This window comes from Pongo pygmaeus, chromosome X (assembly GCF_028885625.2).
Source record: "Pongo pygmaeus isolate AG05252 chromosome X, NHGRI_mPonPyg2-v2.0_pri, whole genome shotgun sequence".
In the NCBI taxonomy this organism is placed as follows: Eukaryota; Metazoa; Chordata; class Mammalia; order Primates; family Hominidae; genus Pongo; species Pongo pygmaeus.
The window spans coordinates 49,364,781-49,382,000 of record NC_072396.2 but is presented as its reverse complement, the minus strand read 5'-3'; the positions used below and the strand labels follow the sequence as shown (position 1 = coordinate 49,382,000).

The window sequence follows — 17,220 nt, the reverse complement described above, 5'->3', positions numbered from 1 at the left end:
GCCCGTGGAATTCTGGACAGTTCTTTCTTTTTTTTGAGACAGAGTTTTGCTCTTGTTGCCCAGGCTGGAGTGTAATAGCGTGATCTCGGCTCAATGCAGTCTCCGCCTCCCGGGTTCAAGCGATTCTCCTGCCTCAGACTCCCAAGTAGCTGGGATTACAGGCATGTGCCACTGCGCCTGCCTAATTTTGTATTTTTATTAGGGACGGGGGTTTCTCCATGTTGGTCAGGCTGGTCTTGAACTCCCAACCTCAGGTGATCCGCCTGCCTCGGCCTCCCAAAGTGCTGGGATTATAGGCGTGAGCCACTGCGCCCAGCCTGGACGCTCTTTAAGCCTAAACTGCCTGTTACAGGGACAGAGAGAACTACCCCCGCCCCCAGCTCCAAACTTTGGTTCATCTCTGGGCTCCTCCCAGGGCTGGGTACTTGATCTTCTACAAATGATAAAAGAGCTGGATGCAGCTTCCTGGCTGAGCAAACACTGTTTTCCCACTCCCAGACATTAGTCTTCTGAGTGCCCCTTGTCGTCTGTCCCCCTACCCCATCCCTTCAGTCCAACTCCTCTCCATTGCTGTGGGCCCCGTCACTGCCTCTTCCTACCCCTCCCCTCTAGGAAGCCTGCCCCGAGCCTCCAGGCCCAAGTGTTTTCTCCCTAACCCTAACCCTAACCCTTGCTCCCAGGGGCTTCCTGACCCTTCTGCTTCCTATCATGGTGGCTCACAAGCATTGCTCATCTTCCCAGCCCTCTGGAGCCCGGCCACATTGTCTCTGGGGGCTGAAAGAAGGAAGCTCTAGCTTTCTCTCAGATAACAAGGTTTGAGACAAGTAAAATGGCCCCAAATTTCACTCCCTTAGCTCTGCTGAAACCTGGATTCATGGAGGTAGCACATCTCTTGAGTTTCTTTATGATCCCCAGCCAGGTGTAGGTGGAGGTAAATCTGCGCACAGATCCCTCCACAGTGCTACATATGCATGCATGAATGCCATCTATGGTCCCCCAAGGATACACATATACAGACACCAAGATCCAAGGCCATTGGCACCGCTGAACACGTGAGCATACTCACGCATGGGTTCCTAGGGATACATGTACACACATGCCCAGACCCAGGTCCTTGGACACACTTGAAGCCATGCGCACACACATGCATGGACCTCCAGAGTTACACATGCATACATGCGCGTGCACACACACACACACACACACACACGCACCCTGAGGTACCTGTACACAGACACCGAGCCCTGGGTCCATGGGCACACCTGATCACATCCACACACCCATGCACGTTCACACAGGGTATATGTTCACAAATACCCAGACTGAGGCCCACGGACAAATATGCACCTGCAGCACACACTCACACCTTTATGGGCATCCGGGGGTACATGTACACAGACAGCCAGACCTGAGCCCATAGGCACACCTGCACTTTTTCACACACACATGCATGGTGCCCAGAGGTACATGTGTACAGATACCACAGTCTAGGTTCCTGGGCACTTGTGCATCTGTGCACACACACACGTGGGAAATCCCTGCAGCCATGCATACAGCATGCCCACGCACAGGCTCCCAGGGGTACATGTGCACGGACATCTACGCCCAGGCCCTTGTGTACCTGTTCACTCACACTTGCACGGGGGGGTGCCCAGGAGTATACATGCATAGATACTAGACTTACCAGCTTGGGCCAATGTGCTCCCCTTCACTTACACACTCACACACAGCCATGCACGTGCATGCTGGCATACACATGTATATACACAGACACAAACAGGCTAGCACTCACGGACATAGGGCTTTGTACATAGAATCTCACACATAAGTACACCCTCACACATATGCACAATTGCTTTTCACAAACACCCCTGTCAGGGAACAGGTCCCCATGTGCCTGCTACAGCCTAGCATCTCCATGAGAATTCACACTTGAACTTCTGTTGCCCATATGCACTTATAACCATATCTGCATTCAAAACAGCAAAGCATGAATGCACACACATGTGCCATGTATGCATGCATGCACAAAAGGACTAATGTGCACACACATGGGCATAAGCACACCACGCACTCCTGGGTAACTTCACACGTACTGGTACGCACACACCTATGTGTGGGCATGCATACCAATTATTCCGAGGCTCTTCTCCACCAACCCTGCATAACTGGTGATGGCTCCCAGCTCTGGCATCGGGCAGAACTTTCTTGTGAGGTACGGGCTGTGACTCATAATTCACTCCAGCTTTCCTCAGCTCCTGTGTCATCTAGAGAGACTCAGAACACTTGCCCCTTCTCTTGGGCTGCCACTGAGCCTGAGATGACACCACACCTATTCTCCCGAACCAAGGCATCGAGCAACCTGGCATGAATCAGGTGTGGGTGGAGTGTTAGAGGAAGCCTCGGGGCAGTTCTGAAAGCTCCCCAAGCAATTATTAGTCATTTTGTTATGTGGCGGAGGATATTCCATGGACACCGCCCCCAGAACCTGCAGGAGTGCCACGGATTTCATTCCAGGCTTGCCCTGGGCCCCTCCTGCTGCTCCAGAGCCCCCTTCAGCTAGACCAGGAGGATGTGCTGAATTTTCCTTCCTTCACTTGAGCACTGGCTCCCCTCATACCTGGCCAACATGAGTCTCCTGAAATCAGCCTTGAAACTGAGAGCCAATTAGCTGCTCAGACTGCCTTAACAAAATACCTCAGACTGGGTGGCTTAAACCACAGATGTTTATTTTCTCACAGCTCTGGAGGCTGGAAGTTCAAGATCAAGGTGCCGGTAGGGTTGGTTTCTGGTGAGGCTTCTCTTTCTGGCTTGTAGACAGCCACCTTCTTTCTCTGTCCTCACGTGGCTTTTCCTCTGCGCGCCCACAGGGAGAGAGGGAGGGAGCTCTGGCGTCTCTTCCCTCTCTAATGAGGACACCGGTTCTATCAGATTAGGACCCTGCCCTTATGGCCTCGTTTAACCTTAATTACCCCCATCTCCAAATACAGTCACATTGAGGATTAAAGCTTCAACAAAGGAATTTGCTGAATTCACAATTCAGTTCATAGCAGACAACAAAGGGAGCATTACCTTGAGCAGTTGAGGGAGGCCCCGGCTCCCTCCTTTTCCTCAGGTGCATTCCTGAGATGCGTTTGTGCAGAAAGGAGAGGAGTAAGGACAGGCATGAGCACAGCCTCTCTTGCAGAAATAGAAATCTTTATTGCTTGCAAAGTACTGCACTTTTTTTGTTTTGTTTTGTTTTTTGTTTTTTCTTCGAGACAGGGTCTTGCTCTGTTGTCCAGGCTGGAGGGCAGCCGCATGATCTCAGCTCACTGCCGCCTCAATCTCCCAGGCTAAAACGATCCTCCCACCTCAGCCTCCCAAAGTGCTGGGATTACAGGCATGAGCCACCATGCCTGGCCAGTACTGCACATTTTCCAAAAGTTATAACTTAAATGTAAAGAGTTATAATTTACATACGATAAAGTTCACCCTTTTGGCATACAGTTCTCTGAGTTTTGACAAACAATAACAGTTGAGTAGCCACCACCACAGCAGCCAGAGGGATCCTGTTGCAACCCAAGTCAGCCCAGGGCCCTCCTCTGCTTGGAGCCCTGCCATGGCTCTCATCTCTCTCAGAGAAAAAGCCAAAGTCCTCTCCGTGGCCCAGGAGGCCCTCCGGGCCCTCCTTGACCTCACTGCCCGCCACTGGCTCCTTGTTCACTCTGCTCCTGCCCCGCTGGCCTGTTCCTCAAATGTGCCAGGCACCTCAGGGACACTGCCTCAGGGCCTTTGCCTTTCTTTCTTTTTTTTGAGACAGAGTCTTGGCCTATCACCCAGGCTGGAGTGCAGTGGCACGATCTCAGCTCACTGCAACCTCCGCCTCCCAGGTTCAAGTGATTCTCCTGCCTCAGCCTCCCAAGTAGCTGGGATTACAGATATGCGCCACCACGCCTGGCTAATTTTTGTATTTTTAGTAGAGACGGGGTTTCACCATGTTGCCCAGGCTGGTCTCAAACCCCTGACCTCAGGTGATCCACCCACCTTGGCCTCCCAAAGTGTTGGGATTACAGGTGTGAGCCACCACACCCGGCCCTTCGCCTTTCCCTGGATCACTCTTCCTCTAGATACACCCTCCTGGCTCACACTGATGGGGAAGAGCGCACTCCCAGGTTTACACTGACTGCTATAGGGACCTTCCCAGGGTCACACGGCCTGGGGTGTGGATCCTCTTGGAATCACACAGGTGAGGGTGTAGACACTCATGATGTTACTAGATTTTGGAGTAAGAAATACTGAGGTCATGCTGATTGTGATGTAGCCACTCCTGGGGTCACACAGAGTAGGGTATGGCCACTCCTGAAGCATCACAGACTGGGTTGTGTTCTCTTAGGGTCATACAGATTGGTGTGTGGGCAACACTGGAGTCACGCAGACTGGAGTGACTTGGATCACCGAGTTTGGGGTGTGGACACTTAGGGTCACACAGTCTGGAAAAAGGACATGGCTAAGGATACATAAACTGGGAAGTCAGCACCACTGTGGTCAAGTGACTGTGACGTGGACACTCCTGGATTCCCATAGGTTCGTCTGGGGACACTCCTGTGGTTACACGACTTGTGAAGTAGACTCTGCTGGGGTCACACAGACCCAGCTGTGGATATGCTTCATCTGTGTGACTGGGGGGTGAATGTCCCCTGAGTGACAAAGATTGGAGAAGGGACACCCTTGGGCCCCCAAGACTTGGTATAGATCCTTCTAGACTCCCACTGACTGGGGGGAGGGACACTCCTGGAGTCACACAGACTTTGTTGTGGACACTGTTGGAGTCATACCCACTGGAGTATAGACACCTCTCAGGACATGCAGATAGGTGTGGACACTCCTGTGGTCACACAATTTGGTGTGAACATTCCTCTGGTCACACTGACTGGGGAATTGACTCCTGTGTGTTCACAGATACTGGGGTGTGAAGACTCCTATGGTCACACAGACAGGGCTGTGCCCTCCCCTGGGTCACCCAGATTGGAATGTGGACCCACCAGTAGTCACTGGCACTGAAGTTTTACACTCCTGTGGTCACAATGACAGGGGAGTCGATAGTCTTCTGGTCGTACAGATGGGGGAGTGCACCTGCCTGAGGCCGTCAAGATGGGTATAGACACACTAATAGCCAGAGACTATGGGGTTTGGACAACACTGGGGTCACATACGCTGGGAACTGGACATTACTTGTGTCATAAAAACTTGGGTGGGGACACTCATGAGGTGGCTGGACTGGGGCAAAACCACTCCTAGGACACCACAGACTGAGCTGTGGACACCCATGGGGTCACCCAGACTAGAGTGTGGACTCCTCTGTGGTCACAGTTTGAGGTACACATTTATGGCGCCACTAAGATGGCTATGGAAACTCCAAGCCATTGCCACTGCTGGACTCACAGAACCCTGGCGTGAGGACACTCCTGAGGTCTCACAGGCTGTCGTGTGAACACTGCTGAATTTGCACTGTAATGGGTGTGGCTACGCCTGTGGTCACACGGCCTTTTGTGTGGACACTTCCGCCATACATTCTTGGGCTGTGCATATTCATAGATTGGGGTATGGGGCATTCCTGTGGTCACACTGACTTTGGTGAGAAGACTCCTGCGTTAAGTCACCATGGTGTGGACCCTCCTAGACTGACACAAACTGGGGTCTGGACATTCCTGGAGTCACACGGACTGGGGTGTGGTTATTTTTGTGGTCAGAGACCAGAGTGTAGACATGCCTATGAACACATGCTCCAGAGTTTAAACACCATCTCTGACTGGAGATTGGACAATGGTTGTCCCAGACTTGAGTGTGTATACTCCTGGGGTCACACACAGTAACTGGGGTGAGTCACAGTCAGGTGTGGAAACAGCTGGGGTTGCAGACTGGTATGTGGATACTCCTGAGGTCACTGGACTGTGGCGTGGATAGTCCTTGGATCACAGAGTACGTGAATTTCTAAGGACACAGGATTAAGCTGTAGAAAACAGTTCTGTTCGTGTAGCTGGGGAGTTTCTGTCAGCTCCTGTTCATTAAGTTATAGAAATTTAGGACTGCAGTCCAGGTAGACTTTCTGACATTGCTTTTTTTTTTGAGACAGAGTCTTACTCTGTTGTCCAAGCTGGAGTGCAGTGGCGCGACCTCGGCTCACTGTAACCTTCATCTCCCGGGTTCAGGTGATTCTCCTGCCTCAGTCTCCTGAGTAGCTGGGATTACAGGCATGTGCCACCACACCCAACTAATTTTTGTATTTTTGGTAGAGACGGGGTTTCACTATGTTGGCCAGACTGGTCTCAAACTCCTGACCTCAAGTGATCCGCTTGCCTCAGCCTCCCAAAGTGCTGGGATTACAGGCGTAAGCCACCATGCCTGGCCCTGACGTTTCTTTAAGACAGGTTTTTAACTTAAAAAATTTGTTCTGAAGTCCGGGCGCGGTGGTTCACGCATGTAATCCCAGCACTTTGGGAGGCCGAGGTGGGTGGATCACCTGAGGTCAGGAGTTTGAGACCAGCCTGGACAAAATGGCGAAACCCCGTCTCTACTAAAAATACAAAATTTAGCTGGGCGTGGTGGCGGGTGCCTGTAATCCCAGTTACTCGGGAGGCTGAGGCAGGAGAATCGCTTGAACCCAGGAGGCAGAGGTTGCAGTGAGCCAAGATCATGCCACTGCACTCCAGCCTGGTTGACAGAGCGAAATTCTGTCCCAAAATAAATAAATAAATTTGTTCTGCAGAACCCTTTGGCATCTGGTTAAATCTGTGAACCCCTTCACAGAATATTTTTAGAAGTATATACACACACATACACACACACACAATTACAATGGAAGCCAATTACACTGAATTACAATTATTACTATATATTAAATTGAAACAAAATTGAGATGCAGTAATATATGGGCTTTTTAATTAATACATCAACTTATAGGATCTGCTATCATTCCAAGAGGTGACAAATATGAACAATACTTCAAGATGCCCTTTTTATGTTACATTACAGTTGCTGTAACGGTTTGTATTGGTGGGAAAATCCCAGGTACTGCTTTTACTATTGTGATTTGTTGCCAGCATTTATAACTTGGGAGTAAGGCTAAATTTCAGTTTTATTGCTGAAAATAAAGATGTAACATTTTCTTCTATCAAGTTCATGGTTACCCCTGGCTTCTATCCAGGTTAAGAATCCCTGCCTTTAGGGAAAATTCTGGATATAATCAGGACACTCCTGAAGAGGTTTAAAGAAGAGGTAAGACCTCACTCAAGAATTCCCACTGCAGTACAGACTGACTTCCATGGTTTCTTTCCTTGTTATCTTCAGGGTTGTTGCAGATCCCTCCTCAGGGCTTGTTTGTCCAGGCCTCATTGATGAGATGATATTTTGAAAACAAGTTCATCAACAAGTTCTGGTTTTCCTGACATTGAGCAGTTTCTGAGTTGTATCAGCTTGCCAGCTAACCAAAAGTCAAAGAAAGTTTTTCTGTTTTGTTTTGTTTTGTTTTTTTAGAGACAGGGTCTTGCTCTGTCACCCAGGCTGGAGTGCAGTGGAGCTCCATCATAGCTCACGACAACCTTAACGTCCCAAGCTCAAGTGATCCTCCCACCTCAGCCTCCCAAGTAGCTGGGATTACAGGCAGGCATGTGCCACCACACCTCTGTGCTAACTCTGCTGCTAACATTTTTGTGACATTTCCTCCTACTTTTATGGTGAACCATGACATATAGAAAATGCATAAAACCTATATATGTTCAGTTTCATGAATAAACTACAAGGTGTTATTTGGTGTAATTGCAGGATGTTCACTGTCATTGTTGTACAGTTCTCCATGGTGAATGTACCATGATTTAATGGGCATATACTACAGACAGTGCTGCTAGCAACACTCTAGGACTCATTTCCTTTTTTTTGAGATGGAGTCTCACTCTGTCACCCAGGCTGGAGTACAGTGGCGCGATCTCAGCTCACTGCAACCTCCACCTCCCAGGTTCAAGTGATTCTCCTGCCTCAGCCTCCTGAGTAGCTGGGATTACAGGCGCCCGCCACCATGCCCAGCTAATTTTTGTATTTTTAGTAGAGATGGGGTTTTGCCATGTTGGTCAGGCTGGTCTTGAACTCCTGACCTCAGGTTATCCACCCACCTCGGCCTCCCAAAGTGCTGGGATTACAGGCGTTGAGCCACTGCACCCGGCCTCTAGGACTCATTTCTTAGGAGTGGAACTGGCACACATGCAGCTTTAGTAGGTAATGCCTAAGTTTTCCACAGTGGCTGCACCATTTTACCTTCCCAGTAGCATGTACGAGGCTTTCAATTGCTGCATATCCTTTCAAATACTTAGTGTTGTTGATATTTTGAGTTTTCAGTTGCATTTTCCTGATGAGCAGCTTTTCATGTGCTTGCTGGCCACTCTCATGTTTTTCCTTATTGATTTACAGGACCCTTTAAATATTAGAAATTGTAAATCTCTTTCACACAATGATTTGCTGTTTCAATTTTTTCTTAAGGTGGCTTCTTGTGGCCAGCTGTGGTGGCTCATGCCTGTAATTCCAGCACTTTGGGAGGCCTGAGGCAGGCAGATTTTGTGAGGTCAGGAGTTTGAGACCAGCCTGGCCAACATGGTGAAACCCCGTCTCTACTAAAAATACAAAAATTAGCCGGGTGAGGTGGGAGCACGAGTCTGTAATCCCAGCTACTCGGGAGGCTGAGGCAGGAGAATCTCTTGAACCCGGGAGGCGGAGGTTGCAGTGAGCTGAGATAGTGCCACTGCACTCCACCCAGTCTGGGCGACAGAGCGAGACTCTGCTCTCAAGACAAGACAAAACAAAACAAAACAAAAAAGGCCAGGTGTGGTGGCTCACACCTGTAATCCCAACACTTTAGGAGGCCGAGGCGGGTGGATCACCTGAGGTCACGAGTTTGAGACCAGTCTGGTCAACATGGCAAAACCCCATCTCTACTAAAAATACAAAAATTAGCCATGCGTGGTGGTGGGCGCTGTAATCCCAGCTATTCAGGAGGCTGAGGCAGGAGAATCACTTGAACCTGGTAGATGGAGGTTGCAGTGAGCTGAGATTGCGCCACTGCACTCCAGCCCGGGTAACAGAGCAAGACTCTGTCTCAAAAAAAAAAAAAAAAAGGTGGCTTTTTGTGATGGCTGACTTAGTCTGAATAACCTGCTATGCCATTGTCAGAAAGGGCCATCCTCTAACATTGTAGTTTTAGAACATTTGGCTATGGATAAACTTTCCTCCCATACCACGTGCAGTTCCACCTTTGGGACTTGGCTATTTCCTTTACCCAGAATGCTCTTCCCTCAGATACACACATGGCTTCCCTCCGGCAGTGCCTTCAGGTCTTTGCTCAAACATTACCTCTGAGGAATGTCTGAGGCCTTCTATGACAACCCTTTTAAAAAGTGCAAACTGGCTGGGCGCAGTGGCTCATGCCTGTAATCCCGGTACTTTGGGAGGCCGAGGACGGCAGATCGCTTGAGCCCAGTAGATTGAGACCAGCCTGGGCAACATGGCGAAACTCCATCTCCCCTAAAAATATAAAAATTTGCCAGGCATGGTGGTGCATGCCTGTAGTCCCAGCTACTTGAGAGGCTGAGGTGGGAGGATTTTTTGAGCCCGGGAGATCACACCACTGAACTCCAGCCTGGGCGACAGAGTGAGACCTTGTCTCAAAACAAAAACACCAAAAGATGAAAACTGCCATGCCTAGAATTCCTGATTCTCTTCACCCTGCTTTACTTTTTTCTATTTTTCATATCCCATATTACTCTTACATATTATATATATTACAAGATATGTAAATTGAGAAATGCAAGCTATATAGTATATGTGTGTATGTAAACTCTTGCACTTACAGACTGTTTTATTGATTGTTGCCTCTTTTCCAAACTGGAAGTACTGTGAGAGCCAAGATATTTCTGTTTTGCTCCCTGCTCTATCTCCAAACCTAGAACAACACCTGGCACACAGTATGTGCTCAATAAATGTTTACTGAATACCTCAAATGTAAAATGCTCAAAGCAGTTCCTGGCATACAACAACAGATGTTTAGAAAAGGGTTTGTTGATTAAAATCTTATCAGTTGACATAAAAATTTCAAAGGTGAAATTTTACTGAGGATTTTCATAAAGGTTGCTCTTACTCAAACTCTTAGATAACAAGGCAAACTTACCATAATGGGTTAAGGTGAACAACTCATTTCATTGTCTTCCATCTACCCAAGAAAAAGAAAAGTGACTCACATATTTGGCAAAACTTTTCCATTCATTATGCTTGGCTTTACCAATTTTTTATAGCTATTGGGAGGCAGGAAAGGGAATTTTGGCCCCAGAAACCATGAGATTTGGGTCAGAAAAAGGCACACGGGGAAGGGGTCAAGGCAGGCTGAGAGTCACATTTCCAGACCTCAGGGGCCAGCAGGGTGTGGCACTGAGGGGCGGCCAGGGGCTGGGAAAACGTGTCCACTCTGCTGATGGGGCAGTCCTGGGGGCGGATCTCCTTGGCCAGCTGCCCCTTCTTCTTCAACGTGCAGGCCTCCTGGTATGGTGGTGAGATGGGGGGCTGTGTGGGTGGAGTGTACTTGTACTCTGAGCCGCCCTCTAGCTGCAGGGACAGAGGGGTAGGGAGATGGTGAGGACCTGGTAACCTAGGACAGCCTTCCTCCCACCCACCTACTGTTGGTTGGGCACTCACGTCCAGTGGGTAACTGCGGTCCGAATCATAGGAGCTCAGGTCCCCACAGGTCACAAAAGGCACAATGATGCGGGTGGGACCATCCAGCTGGTTGAAATCTGGGTCTTAGGAACAGGGGGAGACAACTGAGGACAAGGTCAGGATGCCTGGGGCCAGTCATGACACAGGTGGCGGTATGGCTGCCAAGCCTTCCTCACATATCCACCAGCTACTCTCTTCCCACCCCACCAGAAATCCTTCATTTGGTTCAGATCACCTCCTCGGGGAGGCCCTCCATAATCACCCCTTCTAAAACATCGGTGCCCTGCTCTTTTTCACTGCATTTATGTCCACCTGATATTGGATTATATGCTGCCTGGATGACATCTCCCTCACTCAAATGTCATCCCAGGGGCAGGCTCTGTCTCTTCCTGCTAGAGGCTTAAGGGGCAAAAGTTTCACACCTCTGCCTAAGGAGAGAATGTCCTTAGGCAGGTGGAGTCTCCACTGGGGCAGGGCTCAGGATCCTCCTGGGATGGAATTTTCACCAGGCCCAAGAGTTACCACTAGAGGACTGCCTGGGCTGAAGCTCCTCCCGTGACAAAATACCCATAAAGGGGTGGGATTCCCACCAGAGAATGGGGCTGAGGATCCCCTTGGGAAAAAAATTCCCATGAGAGGACAGAGCCTCCACCAGGGGGTGAGGCTGTGGGCCCTCGTGGGACCTAGATTGCATAAGGTGCGGCAGAGTCCCCCAGGGTGGCCCATGCTCCAGCTCTCACCGTAAGAATGGTCCAGCAGGGGTTTGCTCAGGTCCGGGATGAAGCCCTCGGGAGGGTCATAGCCCTGACAGACAGCGAAGGCCTCTGCCGGGGGAAGGTGGAGTGAGGCGTGACTGCCACTTCCTCCTTGTGCAGTCGGCGTCCCAGAGATCCCCCTCTGCCTGCCTGGCCCCTCCACCCCACTGACCGATGCTGGAGTTCCGGCTGCTCCTGGGCTTGGCACACAGCACGCTGGAGAAGAAGACCTGCAGCTGGCTGTAGAGGAGTGTCACATCCCGGCCTCGGAATATCTGCAGGGTGGGAAGGCAAAGACAGCGGGTGAGGGTGGCCCTCAGTGACCTCTCTCTACTCCACCAGGCTCCTTGAGACTTACCTTGGCCACAAAGCAGCCCCCTGGCTTCAGGACATGTGTAGCAATGTTCAGAGCCTGTGGGCAGGACAGACGGCTGAGGCTGAGGTGGAGACAGCCAGGAGGGGGCCAAAGTGGGTCAGGGGTGGCCAGGGTTACTCACGGCTAGGAGGAGCTGGGCCTGCATATACTCATCAACATCATGGAGGCCGGTTACTGTGGCAAGAGGAATAGCGTTAGCAGGGGCCCATCTGGCTCTGTGCATCTTCTTGTACCACACAGATCAGACACTAAATACATTTTCCAGGCTCTCTTACTGCTAAGGTTCCAGATGCAAATTACTATCTGCCAACTGGATGCATATTCTGAGCTCCTAACCCTTAGGAACTCATTTCAATTCTAAAACAACCTCACGCACAAGCATCATTATCATTTCCACCTCCAGCCCAGACTGCTCCTCTCAACTCCAGATTCACAAATCAGATTCTACATCTCCAATACGTCCACAACCAAACTCCTGACCTACCTCCCCAAACCTGCTCCTCCCACCATCCTCCCCATCTCATCTGAGCTTTCTAATTGTTCAGGTCCAAAACCTTAGTCACCTCTGATGCTCCCCCCGGCATCCTCTCCTCACACCCACATTGAAGCCATTAACACATCTACTTTCAAAAGATCTGACTTGATCTTCTCCTCTCCACCGCTGCCCTCACCCGTTATCACTTGCCCGGACTACCCCACCCCGGAGCCCCTGCTTCTGCCCTTGGCCCTCATACAGCTCATAGCAGCCCAAGCCTGGCACAGTCCTCTTCTCCTCACAACTCTCTCATGGTTTTCTCCAAGCTCTCATCTTGGTGAAAATGCCAACAGCCTCACCGTGGCCCACGAGGCCCTATAGGACCTGTCCCCGTCACCTCTCTGATGTTACCTTTTACCACTCTCCCCCTCACTCTGTTCCAACCACAGTGATCTCCTTGTCATTACTCATACATAGCAAGCACCCTCCTGCCTCAGGACCTTTGCACGGGCTGCAATTTTTCCTGGATTGCTCTTCCTCCAGACATATCCATAGCTTACTCCCCCACCTCCTTTAGTCTCTGCTGTTAAGTCAGTGAGGCCTTCCCCATCCACTTGATTTAAAATTCCAACAGGTACTCCTGCTTTCCTCCTGCTCAATGATTTCCCTATGGTACCCATCCCCCACCCCACCTTTTTTTTTTTTTGAGACGGAGTTTCGCTCTTGTTGCTCAGGCTGGAGTGCAATGGTGCAATCTCAGCTCACTGCAACCTCTGCCTCCCGGGTTCAAGCGATTCTCCTGTCTTAGCCTCCCAAGTAGCTGGGATTACAGGCACATGCCACCACACCTGGCTAATTTTTGTATTTTTAGTAGAGATGGGGTTTCATCATATTGGTCAGGCTGGTCTCGAACTCCTGACCTCAGGTGATCTGCCCACCTCAGCCTCCCAAAGTGCTGGGATTACAGGCGTAAGCCACTGTGCCCAGCCTCCTCACCCCATTTTTTTAGAGACAGGGTCTCACTCTGTTGCCCAGGCTGGACTGCAGTGGTGCGATCAAAGTGTACTGTAACCTCGACCTCTTGGGCTCAAGTGATCCTCCCACCTCAGCCTCCTGAGTAACTGGGACTATGGGCATGCACCACCATGCCCAGCTAATTTTTTAAGACAGGGTCTTGCTATGTTGCAAGGCTGGTCTCAAACTCCTGCCTCAAGTGTTCCTCTCACCTCATCCTCCCAAAGCACTGGGATTACAGGTGGAAGCCACCATGCCTGGCCCCATCCCCTTTTAATGGTACAGAGCTGAATCATTTATTTTCTTTCCCATTTGCTCCCACTAGAACATCAGCTCCATGAGGTTAAAGATTAATGGAATTTTATTCATGAATGTTTTCCCAACACAATAGGTGCTCAGTAAAGTGTGTTGAATGGCTGGCTGGCTGAAAATGAATGAACAGTGCAACGGAATTGGACAGTTGCAGAGAGATGAGAGCAGGGAAAGGCAGACAACAGACATGAAACTCAAAGGGTGGGGTGCAAGTGGGAGGAAGAGAGAGGCAGAGAGAGAGAGCAGGCAGCAGAGGTAGAGAGAAGTTGCCAGATGTGGGAGAAAGCTGAGAGCGGAAGGGAGAGGCAGGGAGTAACTGAAGAGGTGAATAAGTCAACCAAGGTGGGAGATACAGAGAAGGACACATACAGGGGCCCCCGCCTGGCCTCCCACTTTCTGTTGCTATTTACCATCAGGAGCCCCGTCACACACCACTAGGTCCGCAGGGCAGCCCTTAAAGTGCTGGATGATCTCCTTGGCAGTGGACAGCTATGGAGAGAGGGAGGATGAGTGGCCCCACGGCCCTCCACTGCTGCCCTCAGATCCCGCCTGCCTATGGTCCTGGCCCACAGCCCCTGGGTCAGCCAAATTCCCAGGCTTTGCCTCTCTAAGACTGGGCTCCATCTCTGGGGACCCAGCAGCATCATTTTCTGCTGTGTCTCTGCAATGATGACCTGCTGGCTGTTTCTCCATGGTTACTCTCTCATTCTCTTTCTCTCTCTGTTTCTATCACCTCTCTGTTTCACTTCCACTCTGCATAGACCCCAGGTAAGGGCCTTCACCTAGGATATACCCCAACACCCTCAGCCATGCTCTTACCTGGGTGATGTCCCCCTGGATCTGTACCACACCTGGTAGTGGAGCCATAGCCTGCAGGTCCACAGCCACCACGTGGCCGGACCCTTGGCCCCTGTGGACAACATGGCCCACATCAGCCTAGTTTCACTCTCGGGCCCCTCCCACCCAGCCAGCCCTCCTGGGTCTCCCATCTGGGACCCCCACACTTACCCAATCTTCTGGCTCAGCACCTGGCTCCAGCTGCCCGGGGCTGCACACAGGTCAACTGCCCGTGTCACGCCTGGGCATAGTGAAAGCATCCTGGTCAGCTGCACCCACTTCTCCAACCTGGAGACCCTTGCAAAATTCACCCCTCTCCCCTGGGGAGCACCTACATATCTCCACTGCCCAGGTGCCCAACTCCTCTCCGGTATTCTGCCTATCTTCCTGCCTGTCTCCCTGCCCCAGAGACCCTCTGAGTCAGCCCACCTACCACAGGGAGCTCTGCAGACCCAGCCTACTTGTTTACCTCCTGTGCCCACCTCACCGCCCAGTGACCTGCCCACCAGTCAGGGACCTTGGAAGAGTTGGAATTCCTTATCCAGTTGTAGCAGTTTGAAGGCGCTGCGAGCACGCCAGCCATTCTCCTTGGCCAGGCGGTAGTAGACATCCCGCTTGTCCTTTGACGTCCGTCCCATTTCACACGCCAGTTGCTCAAAGACCTGCCGACAGTCCGCTGATGCCGGCCAGTAACAGTAACCAGATGAGTGGGCTACCACCTACCTCTGTAGGGCGGAGAGAACCACACAAACTAAACTGGGCTCATCTGACCCACATGACAGCTCACACAGAAGATGGGCTGACTGAAGCCCTGGCACTGACCCCACTGACCTTATAGGGCCCGAAGGACCCTATCACTGAACTCTCAGGCTCCATTGCTTATCACACAGACCTTCCTCGCCCCCATCACTTACCCCACAGTTCCCACAAAAGACCCCATAAACCCAACATTCATCCCATAGATGGCCCACTTGTAAACCTGTCCACCTCCCATCACTGTCACCCACACTCCACACATTAAACCCTGTTAACTGTCACTATCAACCCTTCTCTGCCCATGTCATGCCCATTAAAATCTCACTGACTGTATCCCCAGTTGTCCCCATTGCCCCTAGATTCATATAGTCCTATTAGCCCCCATTAATCTCTTGCTTTCCACCTTTATCCTAATACTACTTCAATGTACCTCCCACTCCCTATATCTCTCTCGTTTCACCCCATTCCCCATTAATCTCTTAGATGATTAGGCCCCCTTTATTACTACATCCTTATGAACCTCTAACAATGCTTGGAGAATCATGGTCTATTAGCTCCCCATTGAGCATTCAATTACTGATTTATCAGCCCCCATTAACTCAGTTTTCTCCAATAGACTCTTCATAGATCACAGCACTAGCCTCCTGCCCTGTAACTCTTTCATTAACAAACACGTTAACTGATCACACATCAGTTCCCCATTCTCCCCTCACTGTCCACCCCGCTCTCCATGGATCCATCACTGGATGATCACACTCCAACAGTTTACTATTCACCTACTATGTATCAACAAAAGTTAACCCCCCCAACCCTAGTTTACTATTGCCCTCTCTTTGCTCACTCTGTCCCCTAATTCCTCGACGGTCATGCCACCATAGCCCAACTACTGACTCTGACTACAATACCATCAGCCTCTCATTATCTTTTCTTTCACCAAGGCCCCTTGATCATGACCTCCATCCATCTATTATTCCCCCCACAACCTCACCATCATCCTTGCCATTACGATGCCCCATCACTTTCCATTAACCTGTTGAATATCATACCTCCATCAATACCTGGCGGATCACTTTCCCATCCACCACTCGTTATATTCTAGTTGCTTACTCTGCCATCCTCTCATTAATCAATCAATGAACAACACTTCGACTAAAATATTCTTATCAGCCCCCATTGATTCCCCAGTAACACCCCACCCTCGCGCTCTACCCAACCTCCCATTAAACAGCCTTCTGACCACACTCCCCGTCCCTCCTCATCAATACCTCAAAGATCATAGCTCCCTCGGGACCACCGGGTCCCCCTCCAGGCGGCTCCGACCGCTGCGTCCCATGTCCCCACCTCGAACCCACCCCATCTACTGGTCCCCTTCTGCAGACAAACCTTGGGTCTAGAACCCACCCGGTGCCAGCCGCCCGAACCATACACAGCTGCTGCGCCCAGGGCGGACCTCCCTCCTTTCCCCGCAGGCGGGACAGTGCAGGCGTGCCTCAATAGCCTCCGCCCGCATCCCTGTCCTCCGCGCCCCAGGGCCCACCTTAGTTTTCGGAGCAGGGTGGTCCACGAGCAGCCTGTGCCTCGGCGAGAGCGCAAACGGGCGACAAGTCGTAGGGCTTCAGTTTGTGTTCGTAGTCCACCCGAATGCCCGGGGGGCAAGCCTATGGGCTGTCGCAGCGTGGCAAACTCGGCATCGTGGATCTCCCAGGTTCCGGCGGGCCGGGACCTGATGTGAACGTACAACGTGAGTCCCGTCATCTATTGTCGACGTATCCGGGGCTCGCGAACTGCGTTTCCCGGCATGCAACGGGCACGGCCAAAGCGGCTGAATCCACGCACTTCGTGTCTGCAGCGACGCGACGCGCAAGCTACCAGCGATTCTTTGTTCTTTTTATTCCGAGGCCAAGATCGATTTGCTCCCCCGCCCCTCCCTTCTTGGACCGTGTTTGTTACTGAGCCTCTAA

The 17,220-nt window shown here is 51.0% G+C and overlaps 1 protein-coding gene across 5 annotated transcripts; it reads right to left on the bottom strand.

Moving 5' to 3' along the window:
- Positions 1 to 6,899: 6,899 nt before the first annotated feature.
- On the bottom strand, positions 6,900 to 17,053 carry FTSJ1 (FtsJ RNA 2'-O-methyltransferase 1). 5 transcript variants are annotated; one of them, XM_054472105.2, is made up of 13 exons: positions 16,797 to 17,052; positions 15,021 to 15,228; positions 14,675 to 14,744; positions 14,486 to 14,576; positions 14,077 to 14,155; positions 11,987 to 12,039; positions 11,848 to 11,901; positions 11,662 to 11,764; positions 11,475 to 11,558; positions 10,714 to 10,811; positions 10,426 to 10,623; positions 10,193 to 10,234; positions 6,900 to 7,462 (listed from the first exon to the last, which is right to left on the bottom strand). In XM_054472105.2, the coding sequence occupies exons 2-12, from the start codon at positions 15,139 to 15,141 to the stop codon at positions 10,202 to 10,204; spliced, it is 984 nt and encodes a 327-aa protein (XP_054328080.1). In that variant the 5' UTR covers positions 15,142 to 15,228; positions 16,797 to 17,052; the 3' UTR covers positions 6,900 to 7,462; positions 10,193 to 10,201. The 5 variants fall into 5 exon arrangements, with proteins under 5 accessions (XP_054328080.1, XP_054328079.1, XP_063516722.1 ...); XM_054472104.2 differs by having other exon boundaries at positions 10,714 to 10,817; positions 16,797 to 17,050; XM_063660652.1 differs by having other exon boundaries at positions 6,900 to 10,234; positions 10,714 to 10,817.
- Positions 17,054 to 17,220: the final 167 nt, after the last annotated feature.